Source organism: Terrapene carolina, unplaced genomic scaffold (assembly GCF_002925995.2).
Source record: "Terrapene carolina triunguis isolate 2854851 unplaced genomic scaffold, T_m_triunguis-2.0 Scaffold66, whole genome shotgun sequence".
Taxonomy (NCBI): Eukaryota; Metazoa; Chordata; order Testudines; family Emydidae; genus Terrapene; species Terrapene triunguis.
The window spans coordinates 29,578,566-29,599,224 of NW_020664417.1; the positions used below are offsets into that span (position 1 = coordinate 29,578,566).

Here is a 20,659-nt window from a genome sequence, read left to right on the forward strand (position 1 = left end):
TCTTACAGCAGAAATCTCTCTCATTACTGTAATAATAAACTTTACATTTGAGTCACACTTACTGGGCTCTGGGGTAGCTTCTGTCTCCACCAGGTTCTCTCCAGGTTTGTCAGTGGGCTGTTCCTTGTCAGGGGTGGGGAACGGTGGAAAGAAAACAGTTCTTCCAAGTAGGGTTGGAGAATTTGCTGTTGATCCTGATCCACAGCCTGCTCTGTGACTTTTTTCCCATTAAAAAAAGAGTCAATTCAAGCTCCTCACTGAGAGCCTGCTGCTGGTTCCCATCAGTTCCCATGCTGAATTCAGGGGCCAGCAGAGGATACCCCTGCTGACCAGGTCAACATGAAGCAGAATTGGCTCTGTGCTGGGTGCAGTGTCCAAAACCCAGAAGACATCATAAAATGGGCATGTTGTTGTTGAGTTGCCTGAGGTTCGGTTCTTGTCCCTGGTCTTCCAGTACTCACTCTTCAGCCTCTTAATAAGCTCCCTGCACTGATCACTTGACCAAAAATCTCCAGAGCTGCCAGTTTTTTAAGCTCTCTCCTGGTACGCATAGTCAGGCCTGGTGCTTTTGCTGAAGTCCACAATTTTACTGGCCTCATGCCAGAGATTCACCAAAATCTGGTTGTGCTCTCATGACCATGAAGCAGCATGCTTTGCAAAAGGTTTGATCGGTTCGCTCTCCATTACAAACCCAGGAGGCTCTCTGACAGTGTGCTTACAGACTGATGATCAGAAAAAAAATGGGTAATGCTGATGTGAGCTGCTGATGTTTGCAAAGTGGGGGTGGCTTCTTGTTTTCAATAAAGTGGATTGCAGATTCTTGGGATAGAGGGGACGAAGGCAGTTATCCCATGGAATTGTGAGATACTAGCTAACTCTAACTCCCGGGACCTGAGTCAAGCAGGGCTGCGTATACACTGCAAAGCAATAGGGCTCGGACCCTGTATCCTGGCTTGACTCGAGTGAAGACTATCCAGCCCTGCATGGTCCTGTGACCCTGGATCCAAACCCTAGGTTAGCACAACTGCAGTGCAGATGCAAGAGGAGTTAGGCTGGAGCCCAGGCTCAAGCATGGGCTTACATTGCAATGTAGACATATCCAGAGACAAATATTGGGAGACAACATAGATCTCAGAAGAGAATGGAATCTTGGGACCATTGGTCCTACCAATATGGACTCTGACTTAGATTTGGTTTTAACCTTAGACTTGCTCACCTAATGTCTGCCATATGTTTTATTCCAGTTGACTAATAAATGCCATCTTGTTTTGAAAAGACTGCCTGCTTCACTGCACATACTTTGCTGGTTGCACTGCTCCTTCAGAAGGTACAGCCTCTCTCAGGAGTCTGATTTCAATTAGACTTGCTGTTGAAAGCTACAGTAAGAAGCAGGGTGTGCTGCAGCCCAAGAGTTCAGACTCAGAATCAGGGGGTTGCATGACCCACCCTGAAAAAAGTATGGTCCCTTGGGGCCTCGCACACTGAAAGGGTTAGTCCAATCCCTTTACATCTGTGACTATATTTTACTTTTCAGTGCTCTACAGATTTTTGTATTTATGATGCATCGTTACACTGCAGACAATATGAAGTTGGAGGTTTTGCTAGTGCGGAAGAGAAAATGTAGACTTTGGTATCCAAAAGGAAGGAGGACATAGTTTGAGATTGTGGGATAAACAAACCAACTGAAGACAAGGCCACAGGGAGAAAGTCCATTCCCAGAGAATTAGAGGGAAAGGAAAACAGAGGTGCAGCGAGGTAGTGACCTGCCCATGCCTCACAGCAGGTCAGTAGCAGAGATGAAAACCTACCACTCCTGATTCCAATTCTTTATGCCATGATACCTTGCCTAAATTATGTGACATGCTAATGGCTAAAGTGATAACAGTTGACTCACATTGCCATTATAATGTTTCAGAACTGACAATCAATTGAAATCACTGGGCCAGTTCACACCTCGCAACTATTACATAAGGTAGTCTGCAGACTCAGGGCATGGGATGAGCTCATCACAGTGCCATGAACGTGGCTTTCCTCATCCAAAAGTTCTGCAGCCAGTGCTCATCATCCCAGACGTGCATCACGATGTGATCCCACCACTCAGTGCTTGTTTCCCGAGCCAAAAGCAGCGTTCCACTGTGGTCAGCACCTCTGTGAATGCCACAAGCAATCTCGTGTCATGGCTACTACGTGTGGCGAGATCAATGTCGCACTCCTCTTGACTTTGTAGTTTAAGGAGTAACTCCACTACCATTCGTAACATGTTAGTGAGAGCGAACAGCATACTGGTCAACAGAGCCATGAGCTCCAAACAGCCAGAGCACAGGACTACTCAGGGGCACAGTGTGGGGCCACAAGGATCGAGGATGCCTTGAGGCAGCAATTTGAAGCTGAAAGCCACTAATATTTGTTGCTATGCTCAGGAGTGCAGTGCTTGTAATGCTAGGAGGTGATTGGTGCAGACGATGAAATATGTGGGTTTAACATAATTCTATGTTGCTTTGCAGGGCTCTTTTTGCTTTCAATTAATAGAATAAAGATTGCTTTCAAACCAACACAATTATTTTATTAAAAGACAACAACAGAGGAGAGACTCAAACAATAATAAAAAAAAACATCAGCAGGGATGGGGATGGGGGAAGAGAAGGTCCCAAGAGGAGGAGGGGTCCCGGGATGGCTACAGATGTGTGTATGTCCAGGGATCATATCCTGGTTTGTCCTGATCATATCCTTCTCCTTTGGAGTACAATGCAGCGGGTACTGTACTACAACAGGGCCAAACTGCAGAGGGCAGGTGTTGAGTGCAGTGGGTAGAGGGAGTCCTCAGTGCTGGACTGTGAGGGGGAAGGAGTGGAATGCAGCGGGTATAGACTGGAGCCAGGAGGTTGATAACAGTGTGTTGGCGGTGTCGGGTGGGGGGGAGGCATGGGAAAGAGTTTTGTGAGAGCGGCTGCAGGGGAGGGCGGGCACGCGCGGAGCTGCTTGGTTTGAAGAGCTAGTATTGCCTGGAGCATGTCTGCTTGGCGCTCCATAACCTTTAAGAGCCACTACGTGGCTTCATTCTGGCATGCCGCATTCTCCTTTCAGTCCCTCTTCTCGCGGTCTCACCACTCCTTCAATTCCTGTTTCTCAGCAGTGGAGCGCATCATAACATCACACAGAAAGTCCTCCTTAGTTCTTCGTGACCGCTTTTTACTTCTGCACAGCCATTCAGCAGCTGGTAAAGAGGGAGGCTGGGCTCCCAAGGTCATCTCTGTGAAGTTTAAACACAACATTTTACAGAAGCAATATTGTTTGCAACACAGAGAACATTGATTCAGTGATTCAGAGTACACAGTCTGTACTCACACACCTGTCACTAACTGGCTGACACCAGGCAAACACCCATGAGCCACAAGACCCCCAAAATGGTGAGTAGCTGCAGGGACAGGGTAAATCAGTCTTCCCTGACCCTGCTGTACACTGGGCACTTGGGGAGAGCCAGGACTGTAGGGGGGGGCCTGATAATCATTCCTGTCCCCACACTTTCCACAGGATGTGATCATTATGGAAGATATGTCGCTGCTGAGGGTGAGCAGGGAATCAAGGTAGGGTCTTCTCCAAGCCTGCGGCTTCCACCCTGGCCCCTATGCAGCTCACCTGTGTGCAGCAATGGTCCCCTCCTCTGCCCTCCTCCCTGTGACGGCACAGTGGCACAGGAAAGTTACCCTTAATGGGGCAAGAAACAAAGCAGCTCTGCCAAAGAACCTGCGGCAGCGAGTTGTCCCAGTATCTCCACGAGAGTTTCCTGGAGATCTCTGAGGGAGATTCCCGTGAAGTGAGGCAGTCAATCAACAGCCTGTTCTGTCACTCAGACTAGGCATGAGGTGGGAGACAAGCCTGCTTTCTGCAACCTTCCTACCCCCAACAACTCGCTTCGGCAATTCCCAAATTCAAATCCTCTTACCAGGGGCCTCCTCTCATGTTTGGACTTCACCAAGATCCGACTGCTGTGACTGGCTAGCCTCCTCCGGGGTAGAAAACATCTCCTGGCTGCATGCATCTCTGACCTCTGAGTCATCCTCTCCCTCTGGGTCTCCCTCCCCGTCCACATCCTCATCCAAGATTTCCTCCTCCTGGCTCAGTCCACTCTCAACTGGCATGTGAGCCACCGAAGTATCCACAGTGGTCTTCGCAGTGGAGGTGAGGTCGCCACCAAGTATTGTGTCCAGCTCTTTGTAGAACCGGCAGCTTGTGGGCGCATTACCGGAGCGGTGGTTTGCCTCCTGCGGGCCTTGTGGTAGGCGTTCCACAGCTCCTTCACTTTGACCCTGCACTGTAATGTGTCCCGGTCATGGCCCCTTTCTGTCATGCACTGTGAAATCTTTCCATAGGTATCATAATTCCTACAGCTGGAGCACAGCTGGGACTGGATAGCTCCCTCTCCCCAAATGCTGATGAGGTCCAGCAGCTTGGCGCTGCTCCAAGAAGGGGATCGCCTGGTGCGTGGAGCAGGCATGGCCACCTGGAAACATGTGCTGAGACTACTACATGCATCACCGAGCAAACAGGAAGGGGACTTTCAAAATTCCAAAGGAATTTACGGGGTGGGGCTGACGGTTGGTCACCGGAGGGCAGGGCAGTAGAGTTCAAACTGTTGACCAGAGAGGCGAGAACAGGCATTGTGGGACAGCTCCTGGAGGCCAATCGCAGCACTGTAATTGACCACGGTGTCTACACTGGCACCACAGCTCTGTAGCCCTAGTGCAGAAAGCTGTATGCCTCTCATTGGGGTGGTTTTTTTTAAAGCGCTACAACTGCACAGTTTCTGCACATTAAGTGGCATGGCAGTGTGTACACATTGGGAGTTACAGCACAGAAAACTGATTTACTGTGCAGAAACTTGCCAGTGTAGACAGGGCCTCAGGAACACACCACCCATCCCTGCACTGGTTTACATTTGGAAGGTTCCTTTGAAGCCATAAAGACTACAAACCTAGGCCAAATTTTTCAAGCCTGAAAAGTCAGGCCACATCTACACTAGAGAGCTTACAGCAGCACAGCTGTACCGATGCAGCTTCACCACTGTAAGATCTCCCATGTAGCCACTCTATGCCAACAGGAGCGCGCACTCCCATCCACATAATTAAACCGCCCCCAACGAGCGGCGGCTGCAGACACGTTGGTGGGAGAGTGTCTCGCACTGACATAGCACTGTCCACACCGGCATGTCTGTCAGTGTATCTTATGTCGCTCAGGGGGGTGTTTTTTCACACCCTTGACGTAAGTCATACCGACAAAAGCGCTAGTGTAGACATAACCTCAGTCTCTTAAAATTTCATGTACACAACTAAATATAAGTGATCCTCAGGAAATAAATGACTGAGGAAAAGAGATTAGGCCCTACTTTATTCCTTTTACTTCCTTCCAGAGGATCTGTATCACGGGGACTATTCTTCCAAGTGAGGACAACTGAACTCAACTTCCTCCCAAGATTCATTTTGACTCCTTTGAACAGCTAGAAAATGCAAGGGGACTGCGTGAACAGCTCCTTCCTTTCCCCCAGTAACTTCTGTCACAGTTTAAATTTGGTTCCAAATAAAAGAGGTTGTCGGGTTCAAATTCATTTAAAAAGAAAAACACAGCAGGTTTCCTTACCTATATTACCAACAAAAATTTAGATTCAAATACATTTTTAAGTGATCTAATTTATTTTTTGGATTTCACTCAAAGGAACAAAAATAAACTACTAGTCAATTTCAGGCTTCTTTAAAATGTTTCAGTTCCTGGTTCTCAAAGGTGATAGGCTTCTGCAACAATTAGGTCTGAAATATTTTTAAAGGAATAATGTGCTCCCACAAATAAGCTTTAAGTTAGTTTTTTAAACAAGATTTCATAGAAACATTTCTTTTAATGTCATGTGCTATAGAAGTCTGATTTCACAAGATCTACATTTGGGACCTATATGGACCTGAAATATCCCTTTAATATATACTGCATGTATCTATGCTTTTGTCCACTATACTTCACAATCCCACCTGGGCTCACCCTACAACCAGCACAATACATGAAACACTTCTGCACTTTAGTCATGCTCTATCCTATGGCTGCTGGCACTCGCAACCAATACCTGGGTCAAGGTGCCAGAAGCAACATAAGTAAAAAATGTGAAAAGGATGAACAAATGCATAGTGCAAGCACTGTGGGAGAAACACAAGGTTGTTTCTCTATTACCATATACTGAAGGAGAGAGGAGAAAGCATTCTGGCCTGCATTGCTATAAAACGTTGAAGGCTTTCCTTCACCATCCTATATACCTTCTCAGGATATGTCTTCACTGACAGCGCTTTTAACGTGGCTGTGTAGTCGCGGCACCAGCGCTGGGAGAGAGCTTTCCCAGCGCTGTAAAAAACGCCCCCCCCCGAGGGGAGTAGCTCCCAGGGCTGGTGCACTGTCGACACTGCCACTTTACAGCACTGAAACTTGCATCGCTCAGGGGAGTGGTTTTTTATACCCCGAGCGAGAAAGTTTCAGCGCGGTAAAGTGGCAGTGCAGACAAGGCCTAAGACAATTTAAATAGAACATGTGGGACTAAAAAATTTTCTGAAGATTTTTTAAATGTTTACAGGAAGATTAAACGTTTACTTCCCAAATATTTCTGTAATTAAGATATTTAAATAACTCATTCCAAATGATGGAGAAAAAGTTCTCATTTTAAACCTTTCACAAAAAACACAGCCACTTGACACTTCATTTCTTTGTCTATTGCTGTAATCATGCTGTGTTCACTTGGTCAACCTCCTTTGGCTTCCCAATTAAGAGTTAATGTTCGGTCACTGAGGGTATGTCGGGGTTCTCAAACTGGGGGTCGGGACCCATCAGGGGGTCATGAGGTTATTACGTGGGGGGTCGCAAGCTGTCAGCCTCCACGCCAAACCCCGCTTTGCCTCCAGCATTAATAATGGTGTTAAATATATTTTAAAGTGTTTTTAATTTATAAGGGAGGTCGAACTCAGACTTGCTATGTGAAAGGGGTCACCAGTACAAAAATTTGAGAATCACTGGGGTATGTCTACACAGCAAAGAAAAACCTGCTGTTTTGTTGCTGTGTAGACTTCCAGGCTCAGGCTGGAGCGCAGGCTCTGGGACCTTCCCACCCTGCAGGACTTTTCTTTTGCTGGGTAGACATACAATGAGAAACTCAGGGTCTTGTCCAGATTCTCCATTCATATATGTTGATTCTATTCAGCTCTTGATGGCACTTTCACACTAACTCAGACAGTGACTTAACTATCCAATAGCCACAGGAGGGCATTCAGCACAAGTAATGGACAACCTACCCTAATTCTCAATTACTGAGGGACAATCTCCACTCATTGATATATTTTGCTTTCCACAATCAAATCTCTGTACAACTTCTCATGAGTGAGGTGCCCGAATACTTAGATGCTAATATCAAAACTGTATTCTTAAATGTATTCACCTAAATTTGGATTATTGCTGATTATGTACTCTATGTATCATATGACTTTTAAAAACAAACTATATATTTGTGGATAATCTAAGTACTATACCCAGGTATACAGACACTCTTTTCTCTATCTATGTATTACATAATTTTTTTAACATTAGCTTTAATACAATTTTTTATCTGTTCAGTAGAACAGTTTGCATTCAATGCCCTACTTTCTTTTCCCTTACATTCTGTAAGAGCATGAAGTCAAAGGAAATGGAGGACTGCCTTATCCTTCAATTCTAGTATACCGATATGTACCTTCTTTTCCAAGTGGTTCCAATTATCATGAATATATATGTATAAATGTATTTTCATTTAAACAAAATAAGAGAACTATATCTTGCTTACCCAACTGCTCAATAATGCTTGAAACTGTCCCAAAGGGCTTCAGCTCAACATCCTCAGGCAGAATTATTGTCAAATCTTCAACAGAAGGTGGCCCCTGCTAATATAAAAGTAATTAATTTTCAAAATATAATACTTTGTGGTTAGACATTCCTCAATGGCTGGCAGGGTATGATTTTAATCATTTCACTTTTGAAGTTCAAGAAAAAAAATTATGGCTAATTTCTAGTAATAATTCATTCTAATAAATGGAATACAAACAAAGCTGTTCAAATTAAAGAGAGCTGAAATTACATCTGGGGAATGTTATTTTACTGATTTTTAAAATACTTCCATGCCACAACACTGCTGCATGTATATCCATTACATCTAAGTCAGTTTTACTCAACCAAAGATTAACTTGAACAGTTAAGAGAAATTTGGTTTTAAACTTCACTTTCTGACATGAACTTTTAAATGATTATACAATCACATCCATGTACAACACTGGAAAATATTTCTGTAGCAGCAGACAAAAATGGTATTAAATGCAGCACAGCAGAGATTAAATATCTGATATAACAGCATGGAGAAGAGTGTATTAAACCTAAAAATTATTGAATTATATAGGATACTAGTACAGCAATAAATTAGTAAGCCTTTAGTAAGAAGACATCTGAGCTGTTGTCCGGCACACAATAAAACAGCCTAGGAGAACCGTCCCCCCGCATCCTCACAAAGATACATAGATGCAAACCAGTATATGTAATATACATATCTAAAGTTATATCTATACTGCAGTCCGCAGATGTGACTGCAGCATATGTAGACATACCCAGCACAGTCTTGATCTAGCTAGATCAAAACTAGCTTGAGTAACAATAGCCATGAAGCTATAGCGGCACAGGCAGCAGCCACTGAATTACGTACTCATGGGTCCTGGATGAGCAGAGCTACCCTATCCAGCCACCAGTCTGTGATCACACCTCCTGAATGCAGCATAAGCATGCCCTAAGTTTCACTGTGCGTAACAAAACGTTGAAAGACCCATCATAGTACAGCAATCACCACCACTCTCCAAACTTCTCTAAAACTATTAGCATACGAAACTTAAAAATACTCAACATTGTATTAATTATCCTCATCATCCCATTTTATTGTATTGCATTGATAGTGTCAGGAAGACACCATGTGTAACTTCACCCTATATTCCTGTAAGTTTGATACAGACCTCTTATCTTATGGTGTTAAGATAATTTACACGTTAGTTCACTCATCCCTGAATCCAATGTATTCTGGATTCTCTTGGGTAGAGTTCACAAATACTCAACAGACCTCACAGTACTAGCTTCATTTTTGTTATTTTTGCCCTCCACAATCAGGAAACTCCACAGTATTAAAAACCAGATATTAGTGAAGACTCCTTTATCCAGTTTCCTAGGATGGACTTGTACACTAAGATAAACAATTTTGAGATCATACCTCCCCAACCCAACCCAACCAGCGATGGGCCTAAATCTACAATTTTTGTGCCGCATTTCAGGTAAGTTAATTATTGGAATAAATTTGCATCTGAACAGTGGAGGAATGGTTTGAGGGGTTTTGTACAACTACAGTGCTTCTCTTGCATCAACATCATTAGAGGCTTTGGTAGTTGTATATAGTACCACATTCAACACTATCAGCTCCCTTATCCTGAGACATCGTTTCATACCATTCTAAACTTAGATCTAACAAAGGTTCCCGTTTCACTGAATTTTTATATTAGCAGAGACCATACTTTTAGGAGGGCTTCGGGTATACAAAATGTATTTCAGGGGTAATAGAGCAAAGCCAATGATTACTTTATAGATTCACATAAAATATGCAGGGTCTTGGCTGAGCATATACAAAAAAAAGTGAGGCATCTGGAAAGCTTTACTCTTACTTTTAGTTATGCAAAAAAGTACAAAGGTTTGGAACCAAAACATATCAACCTGACATTTAATACCAGCCTCGTACCACACATGAAACACTGAATTGGCCAAATTAATTTGGAAAAAGAAATGATTCAGGACTGGCCTTAGACAGGATAGGGATAGAAAATTAGCCAGATTGTCTCTACTTTCAATATGTAACTATCCTTTTTATTGGCTCTCATATCCCTAAATAACTAAAAACACAATAGCTTTTTGGAGGCATCATGTTGACAAGCTCTCCTCAGTTTTGGCAGACAAGCTCTCAATGTTGGTAAGAGTTCAGCTTTTCAGGATTCAAACCCCAACAATTTGCCATTGACAAGCTATGTTCTACGGTTTCAGGTTGAGGACTTCTAGGCCTCAATTCTCCTTCCTACCCCTACCACACTGAAATGTTGATAGACTTTTTAGTTGGATACTAAATTTCTTGGGACAGGAACCATCTGAAGGTTACTCTGCTGCACCCAGAGTTCTTCACAATGGATCCTGCACATTCCTACTCATGGGACAATGGAACATTTCATAGCAGTGCCCATTGCAGTGCTCGTGTCCTCTCCTACTCTTTTTCTCGCATTTTCTGAGAATTAAGGAGAATGGTGCTCCAGTTGCCCGAGTTCCTTCCTTTGCCTCCTCAGGTCCAAGACTGTAGTTAGGACTCCCGGGAAGAGAAAGGAAAGCAGGGAATGTGAATGTGCAAAGAATTTCAGGTACAGGTAACCATCATTTCTACTTTGTGGTAGTACCCTCTTCACATTCCCAACACATGGGATAGTTTGGGAAGAAGTACTGTCATCTGAGAAAGTTGGAACAGAGCCCTAATTAAACAGTGACTGAAGAACCACTCTACCAAACTGAGCAACTGACCTGTATGCTAGGTCTATTGCATAGTGTTTAGTAAAAGTGCAAACAGAGTTCCACAGAGCTGCTCTATAAATTTCTACAGTGGGAATATATCTAAGGCACAAGGCCATCTTTGGCACTGTGGAATGTTATCTAATCCCTAATGGGAGAGTAGAGGCTAGCTATCTTAAATATATGTTTTCTTTAGGTGAGAGGAAACACATCTAAAATAGACTGATAGTCTGCTTCTGTTCTCAAGCAGATCCTCAGACATTTGGAGTTGTGCCTGGATGTGAACAGATTTCCAGATAACCCGAGGCAAAGCTCTCATCTATCAATGATGTCTTTAGAGACCATTCATGCAGTTCTCTTCTGACACTACCCAGCTGATCTACTACCTTGTCTTCTTTGCCAGCTATGGAGTAAATGTAATGAATGCATCAGTCCCATAATCCCACAGCTTCCCTGCACAGTTGGGCGGAATAAGCTTCTCTTTGCTCACATTGTACATCACTGATGTTTTGTCCAGAACAACTTGAAGTAGCTTGTCTTGCAAGTGAGGAGGAAAGACTTTAGCATCCAGCTAATTGCTTTCAATTCTAGTACACTGTGTGTATGTAGCTTCTTTTCCAAATGGTTCCAATTATCATGAATTGTTAGGTTGCTGAAATGGGATTCTCCATCCCATATTGGGTTGCTGATGAAGCTATGGAGTTTAAAGTTACTCCTTTCAGGATGTTCTAACACTCTTTCTACCGTGAAAGAGATAGGAGAGCTTCTCTTGGGAGAGTCGATTTCAACTTGGCAGATATTGTGCTAGTCAATATTGCAGAGCTCTCATCTTGAGCTGTGCATTGAGGTTACGTATGTAGCTGAGGCTATTGGGTCTGAGGAAGAACACAGCTGTCTAGTTGGAGTTCTCTTGACATCTAATTATTGCTGACTGAATTTTCAGGAAGGGTTCATGTGAGGAAGGCTCTTCCTGCTTGAAAATCCAGAATCACCCAGTGAAGGAGAATTTTTGTGTAAGTAGTAAGTGCTTTTCCCCCCAATTTATTCTGAGTCAGTTTCTCAAAAAGGTAACATGTGTGAGTCATATTCCTGGACAGACTTCTAAATAGGGGTATACAGGGTGTCAAAGTTACAGGGAAAGATGCACTTTAGACCGCCTTTAATCCTCTTGAGTACATCCTGCAGGTAGGAGGCCTGGCTTCCTTTACCCCCTCCCCCCCGCATGGGAAAACCCATGCAGTTCAAGCACTCAGGCTGGGTCTCCCCCTTTAACAATCATGTTAACTCAACAGGACCAACTATGTTTGGCACCTATAAGCCCTTTTCCTCTGGGAGCCTGTGACAACTGATTAAAGTGACTCAAAAGCAATCTTCAAAACTAATTATTCATTCACCCAGAGGTACATAACACCTAAAGCAAAAGATTGAAACTAAAAATCCTATAGACATAGGTTTTACCTATGTTGTCATGTTTCCTTGCAAGTTTTTATACACACCCTTTCAGCCAGTTACCTCCAATTCTGAGTTGGGGGAGAGACCCTGACTACTGCAGTTTCTGTGACTTTCTAAGGCCATGTCTACGCTACCACTTATGTCGGCAAAACTTGTCGCTCGGGGGTGTAAAAAAATAACTCACCCTGAGTGACATAAGTTTCACCTGCATAAGTGGTAGTGTGCACAACACAATGTTGGTGGGAGAGCTTCTTCCACCGACATAACTACCGCCCCTTGTTGAAGTGCTTTTATTATGTTGATGGGAGAGTTCTCTCCCACCAGCATAAAGCAGCTACAGGAGCGATCTTACAGCAGTACTGCTGCGACACTGTAAGCTCGCTACTGTAGACATGGCCTTGGTCTCTCTGTCAGGGTCTCCCTCCAGGCAGCTTCTGAATATCCACTCATTTCTTCCCTATGCCAATATATTTAAGGCAATTTTCCAGGCTTTTATTTTTTATTTTTTTAGGGGGGGGGGGGGGAAGTGAGCTTCCCTTCAGAGATTCATGTCTCATGCACCCCTCTCCCCATTTCCCTCCAAAAAAAATATTTTTTGCAGGGAGCCAGAGATGCGTGCCAGGGGAGAGCCATACTGAAGGTGGGCAGGTGCTCACCATGTGATAGTTGAGGAGGCCTTCTGTTCCCTGCAGTGGTCAGGCAACTTCAGCGGCCAGGACCCAGCTTCCTGTCTGTCTCACTCCCCACTGTGGAGGGGAAACAAACAGAGTAGTGCTGAAGGGCTGGGGTCAGGAGAGGAGCAGAAGGCTGCACCCCATGAGTACTGGTTCCCCTTCTAGACCCAGCCCCCATCCTGACCCTTCAGCACAATCCCATCCACCTCCCCAGCGCAGGCTCTGTCCAGCAAGGGAAGTAGGCAACATGGTGTGTCCTGAGGCCACACTCTGGAGGGGGCTCTGTCTGGCAGGGGAGTCAGTACTCTCGGGGTACAACCTTCAACTACTTGCTCAGAGTTCCCACCAGCCTCCTGCAGCTACTCAGTGAGGATGCAATACAGGCAGGGAGCCTAGCCCCAGCAGCCAAGATACCCTGTTTAGAGCTCCCTCCTTCAGCTCAGGCCTATAAAGTCATCATGCCACCCTGATAACCTTGGTGAATCACCCATAGGTGTACATACCTCCCAGTTTGAAAACCTCTGCTTTAAGGTACCAGTATTCTCCTCTTTGATACTAGGCTAAGGCCTGGGAAGAGCGAACCTTGCCAGCCTGACTGGAGCTAGACAGGAGCATTCCTCACTTCATAGCGCCGCCACTGTCCCACTAATGAGCCTTGTGTGTCATTATTTCATTTTCCTGTTTGTTTCCCCCACAAAAAACCTCTTTCAATTCAACTCCTGGCAGTCAGGCAGGATAATATCAAACAGGTAAACTGAGGTGTATATATTTATAGGAGATTACACACAACTCCCTTATTCTCCACACCATGTATAGCCTATCATCTTAGATGTGCTGCCACCACCGATAGACACTTTGTAAATACTGTATATGGGAATAGTAGATACACCAAAGGGAAGGACCCTGTACTGCTAGTGATCTACTCCCAGAAGGAAGCAAAAATACTTGCAATGTGAAGGCCTCATAACAATGTGGTACACACCCTGTAAACAGAGCCCTGAACCAATTTTGGGTGGATAGGGAAGGAATTATGGATGCTTGTGTCAATAGACAGACTATGAACTTTCTGATGAAGGAGCTGAGCTTTCTCAGATCTAAGATGGGTCAGAGTCCTCCATCGGAAACCAGAAAGCATATGGAATAGAATCCTTTTTGAACATTCTATATAGTTCCTACTTCCAAGAGCGAACTAAATTCTGTTCTTAGCTTTCTGAGGGTCCGTGAATAGGAATGGAAGGGATGGTGTAAAACTGTAAGGAATAACTCTTTTGCATTATTTCTAGGATCCAAAGGGGGGGGGGAAGGAGGAGAAGAAAGGAGAAAGAAGATGAAGAAATTAAGATTGGTTTGGAGCTCGAGCCTCACATCAGCCTGAAAAAAGGCCTGATGCAGAAGACAAAGATGTGGTTTGTCCGCCCTTTCGATGGGACTTGACGCTATCTCCTCTCCGTTGCTGTTGAGCAGGAGGTTGCTGGTGCTGGTATCGATCAGGGTGGATAAAAATCAATGATTTTTAAAAAACACTTTTGATTTAAATCGTATTTTTTGATAAAATGCTTTTTGAGGAAAAAAAAACCTATCTAAAGATAGTTTTAATTAAGATACATTATAGCTCAAAGATATCTCATCATGGAATAGGGCTTATGAATTCTAGTTCTATAGTATGAGAATATATTCATGTAATATTTAAGTTTTGTAAATGAGTTCCAATAGTTCATGGATTAGGGACCCAATGTTATGGGGTTCCACAGGCTTCTGTATAGATTATTTAGGTTAATCTTTCTATCTACCCAATGGGACCCAGTGCTCATTCTAGAAGATACCAGACTGCTTAGTTTTGCAGTTCACAAACTGTGGATGTGTGCCTCCAGAGGTAACATGCTTGTTAACAGCAAAAATGATTTTAAATAAATAAATATATAGAAGTGAGAAATAACAGATCTCAACCCTATTGTCCCTCGGCAAATTTGTGTATACAGAGTCAATCCCTTACCTCGTTCTAAAAGTGCAAAGTTTCAAAAAGTTCAATGAATAGAAGATTGATGGGGTGGAATAGATCTGGACAGGGAGAAGAAGCTTAGAGATAAATGTGAGAAGTGAGGGACATATGCTTGTTTTGTTAAAATATTGTATGTTTGCTGTTGAAGAAAAAAATCCAGAATACTTAATGTTGTTGTTTTAGTTAAATAAAAATTTAAATGTCTGTCTGGTGAGGTTCTCCTCCTAATACAGCATGGCAAGAAAATTCTCCAAATATTAATGATTAACCTGTTGAATTGGAGATATTTATGAAGTCACTGGAAGGTGAACTATCTGCTTCAATTACCTTTGGTAAATGAAATAACCAAACAATCATTCATTTTCTGATATAGTTGTAAAACTGATCTGAAAACTGTACAAAATAAATCACTGTTTAAAAAAATTATAGTGTGTACCTTCTAAAAATGAAACCTACATCTATCTCTGAGTTATGAAGAATATGTATTAAGGTTATAACAACCAACAAGAATGCACATTTATGTAGAAATCCATGATTAAATCAAATCTTCCTGACTAGTGACTGATGCAACTGCATGAAGATGAAGAGGCACAAAGGCAATGCTGTGTATGGTATCTAAAGACAGGAGCTTCAAACCTCTTTTCTGGGGACTGATAAACCCCTAGCAACCCAGGTGTTCATCTAATAAGGCTCATCTTTTCTAGGATTTCATCAGTCCTTACAATGAACAAACCATCACTTTTGAATAGAAGATCTTCCACACATATTCTGGTTTCAGGTGGAAGACCAGAGGATGCATGTCTTCTCTACATGATGGCTGGAACCTCTGCAACATCTGACAAATCAAATGAGGCTCTCACAGTGTTATGCACTCTACTCCATGTACAGGCCCTGCAGACTTCTGTCTACCACCCTCAGATCGATAGTCTTGTGGAAAGGTTCAACAGGACCCTCAAGGCCATGATAAGGAAAGTGGTGGGTTGGGATGGGAAAGACTGGGACACACTACTGTCTTACCTCATGTTTGCCATCCGGGAGGTTCCTCAGGCCTCCACCGGGCTTTCTCCCTTCAAGCTATTATACAGGCGCCACCCCCGTGACATATTAGAAATAGAAGGGAGATCTGGGAGGAAGAATCCAACGCGGGGAGAAACATAATCGAACACATGCTACAGATGAGAGATCGGATAGCCCGAGTCACCCCCATCGTACGGGAGCACTTGGAGAATGCACAGGAGGCCCAACGAGCCCACTACAACCACCAAGCAAAGGTTCAGTGGTTCCAACCTGGAGACCGGGTGATGGTATTGGTACCCACGGCAAAGAGTAAGCTCTTGGCCCCGTGGCAAGGGCCCTACGAAGTGGTCGAACTACAAGGCGCGACAGCTGGGACACCAGAAACAAGAGCAAAGGACATGAGAATCCCTACCCAACAGGGCAGACAGCCCTTCCGGGTCCCGGAGGTCTAAGGGAAGAGACCCTGCCAGAGGGGAGAGACTGAACCGGGTGTCTGGTCTATTGCCATGACGCCCGGAGGGGCTACCAGAAACTGAGAGGCTCCCCTCCCTATCCACTCCCCATCAGGGAGGCCGGGAGGAACCTTGCTCTGACAGGGTGTGGACAGTAAACCCAAGGGCCTGGGGGAAAATTCTGAGGGAAAAGAGGAATACCCCAGCCCGCCGCTAAACGGAAGTGTGGGACCCACCGAGGTGGAGAGGAAGCTTTGTCCCAGTTGTTTTACAGGATTGTTAACACCAGCACCATGTAAAGGTGGGAGCTGGGGCACTTAGTCACAGGTCCCAATGTCACTCTGCTTTAAGGACTCCCTTCACTCATACCTTAATTCTCTCCAGCATTGCTGATTTGGTGTACAGTGCAGCAGAGGCAGCAATGCAATGGGACGTCTTTTCAAGCACTCATGTTCAAAGCATGCAGCCATGGAATATTTAAGAACAGTGATAGCTGGGACAAGTAATCTGTCAAATATAGCCTATGAACAAGATTTCAATTAATTCCAGCTATATATAAAGTCTGAACAGTCTGTTACTCTGTTAAGATCTTCATCTCAAAAGACTAACACAGATGTTAAATGACAGTTTTTCAATAGTTTTAACTCAAATTAATTAACGGATTTAAGTTTGGAAAATTCACTCTGAATCCCCTAGTGCAGTAAGTCTGGGGATGATTCACTATATTTTTCATAAATAAAGCGAAGAAATTCAATCACTGCTAAGTACAAAACATAATTCATATAACTATGGAATTGTGACCAATGCCTTCATAATACTTCTCAGGAAAATGATCAAGCCACCTTTTATATATTAATTCTATAAAGTACACGTACCTAGTCATTTTATATTTGTTTAAGCCAAACATTCAACATCACATTAATGGATAAATTCGGTACCCTGATTTAATAAGAGGACTATTCATATATTTATCCTACGTCTGTATACTCTTTATGAGCACAAAAAACTTAAGAGGATCTATGAAACTATTCCAAAATTTATGTCCATTTGACACATTGTATCCAATGTCTGCTAATCCTACTGTCCTAGAGTGGAAAGTTTTTTGTTTCATTCTTTTAAAAAATAGGAAGTCTATGTACATTTCTTCATGTGACTTTTTCCCCTTCTCAGGATTTGGTTAAATGTACTTTCATGGAGGATTACACCACCAGTTTTGTAAGGCATCTTTGACCAAAGTCTATTTAAGTCATCTTAGAGTATATGACTACACTACAAGCGTTACACCGCTGTTCTGTAGACATTTGCTACACCAATAGAAGGGGTTTTTCTGTCACTGTAGTAAATCCACCTTCTTGAGAGGCTGTAGCAAGGGCTACAAAAGAATTCTTCCATCAAGCTAGCAGGGCTTAGGGTAGCCTGACAACTCTTAAGGGGATGAAGTTTTCACACCACTGAGCTATGGAGCTAGGTCAATCTAAGTTTTATGTATAGGAGGCCTTAGTCATTAGAGGCCCTCTGACTGCCCAGTGAGAAAAGAAATATATATTTGGATTTCCAAAGGTAAAGAGAAACTCCCTTCTCTTACTAGTGTTATTTTGAAAGATAGCTTACTCTACTTTGTTTGAATAAAGCAACCGTAAATATAATTATATAAGCTGTCAGCTATATACCTCCTGTTAATTCTAGTACTGTAATGTATGGCAGCTATAAGATACAATTGATAATCTTGATACTTAGAAGATCAGCCTTTATTACCAGTCAGCTGCATCAAGTTATACTTTTGTTTAAACAAACAGCTTACAATCAGTGCTGAAGTGGAAGCTGAAACTTACTATCAATTGATCCTGTAATTTAATTAAATTTAAATCAAAAGAAAAAATTGCAGATCAATTCAGCATTTTCATTTGAACATGAATTTTATATAATTCAACATTTCAATATAGATGAGCATCCGAGGATTTCACTTCCCAGTTTGAGCCCAGTACGAGAATTCTTGTTCATTTCTTTTGTAAGTCAAGACTTAGTGCTGGTAAGAATTGCAGAGATGCTTTGTAATGACTCCACTATAACTATATCCAAGAATGTGAAATCTGTACATGTAGCTCAGCGGTCTCCAACCTTTTTACACCCAAGATCACTTTTTGAATTTAAGGGCAACCCAGGATCTATTCTGCCCCTTCCCCAAGGCCCCATCCCGCTCACTCCATCCCCCATCTCTCCGTCACTCGCTCTCCCCTACTCTCACTCACTTTCACCAGGCTGGGGCTCGGGAGGGGATGCGGGCTCTGGGCTGGGGCCGAGGGGTTCACAGAGTGGGAGGGGGCTCTGGGCTGAGCCTGGGGCAGGAGGTTGGGGTGCAGGAGGGGATGAAGGGTGCAAGCTCTGGGAGGAAGTTTAGGTGCAGGAAGGGGTTCTGGGCTGGGCAGAGTGTTCAGGTGCAAGAGGGGGTAGTGTGCTGGCTCTGGGAGGGGGGTCAGGGCTGGGGATGCAGGAGGTGGTTTGGGATGCAGGAGGGGGTATAGGATGCTGGCTCCAGGAGGGGGCTCAGGGCTGGGGTGCAGCCTCCGCAGGGAAGCACTTACCTTTGGCAGCTCCTGGTCGGTGGCACAGCATGGCTGCTACTAAGGCAGGCTCCCTGCCTACGCTGGCCCCACACCGCTCCCAGAAGGGGCCAACGTGCCCCTCGGGTGGTGGGGGACAGGGGAAACATGTCTCAACGAACTTCCCCTCTCTGCAAACACCGCCCTCGCAGCTCCCATTTGCCACAGCTCCCCATTCCCGGCCAATGGGAGCGGTGCTTGCAGGCAGGAGCAGCGCGTGGAGGAAGCTCTCCCTCCCCCCCCGCCCTGGAGGCGCACTGGCTGCTTCCGGGAGCAGCGTGGGGTCGGGGCAAGCAGGGAGGATACCTTAGCGGCAGCCCCACTACACTACCGGAGACCGCAATCAACTGGAAGATCCTCTAGGATCGACCAGTTGATCGCGATTGACGGGTTGGTCACCACTGATGTAGATATTATTCTGATGCTTTATCCCCTCCTAAAGCAAAACAGCTTGTGGGATGAAAACCCTGCTTGTATAGAGATACTAATATGGCTCTGCTCTCATATAAGGTACTAATTTGGTTTCACACCCTTGCCAAGCTTGTGGTTGACTATATTATAGTGAGTAACACATCCTTAATGTTTCAAAGTTGCTCATGGGTCTTCAGTGCTAAATAGTGTAGTAAATGGTAAATTTAACCACAACAGGCAAGTAAGTACCGGCTTACAAAATAACACTCAAAAGGTACATCAGCAATATTACAGAACCAGACAGACCACTGCGATAGCTACAGAGCCTGTCATTGTTTGACTCAATCACTCTATTTGCTTACTTTTATGGTGTGAAGTCCTAAACACCAAAAAACCCTCCAAAAGTAGAGAACACTAAAGCTAGTCTTCAGTCCTTGATACATCTCACTATACTTCAGTGTGCCCTAGGCAAGCACGCTATCTTATATACACACAAGATGAGCTGGTAACAATAGGACAAGGACAGGGCAACAGGCTTAAAAATTCTTTTTAAATGCTTTTTCCGTGTTTAAGTTTGTGCAGAATTTATATATATTTAATTGGCATGAATTTAGGGGAGTCCAACACAATACACAAAAGGACATCAATAAAACCCACAGTATTATGGGATCTGCCATACTAGATCCTATTCCAATCCCATCTAGCCCAATATCCCATCTCTGACAATGGCCAGAATCAGCTGTTTCAAAGGAAGATGCAAAAGCCATACATAGTAGGAAGGTATGGTACAATCTGCCCCAATGAAGATCTCCTCCTAATCCTTAATAGTTTGAAGTTGGCTTAAGCTCTAAAGCATGAGATATTTATTCCTTCCAAGTTACTTTGTTTGCATTAAATATTACAACTCTGAATATCCAATATTCATATTGTCATCCAATCCCTCCAAACCATATAAATTCTTGCCCTCAATGACACACTGCATTACTGTTCATAGTTGCATTAGGTCCATTAGAAGGCTCTCTAAAGCAATTTGTCACTAATCAGGAAGTATTTGTTAATGTTTTTCTATGCATCAAGTGAAAAGTCATTTCCCTTTTTCAGTATTCAATTTGCCACCTTTCAATTTCACCACCCATTCCCTCATTCTTGTGTTGAGAAAGGGAGAACAGAAGCTCCTGATCTACCATCTCTATATGCTTCATTCTTTTACGTACTTCTATCATGTCCCTTTTTACTTGCCTCTTTTCTAAAATTGACAATCCTGACGAGTTCAATCATTTTCATTGCCCTTTTCTGAATACCCTCTAATTCGGTAGTATTCTTTATGTGATAAGATGAGTATTACTGCACATAGCATTATAGAAGAGGGCACATCGTCAATTTATATAATGGCATTAAACTATTTTATAATCCTCTTATTCTTACTTC

The 20,659-nt window shown here is 43.7% G+C and overlaps 1 protein-coding gene across 2 annotated transcripts in view; it reads right to left on the reverse strand.

Annotated features, from left to right (window-relative positions):
• Positions 1-20,659, reverse strand: part of NAF1 (nuclear assembly factor 1 ribonucleoprotein) — a 78,092-nt gene that overhangs the window by 40,624 nt on the left and 16,809 nt on the right. Inside the window, exon 3 of one of the 2 annotated variants that reach the window (XM_024213324.2) lies at positions 7,841-7,934. In XM_024213324.2, coding sequence (XP_024069092.1) covers positions 7,841-7,934 — 94 coding nt within the window. Of the gene's footprint in view, positions 1-7,840; positions 7,938-20,659 lie in introns of both variants that reach the window. The other variant, XM_024213323.2, reaches the window with a different exon arrangement.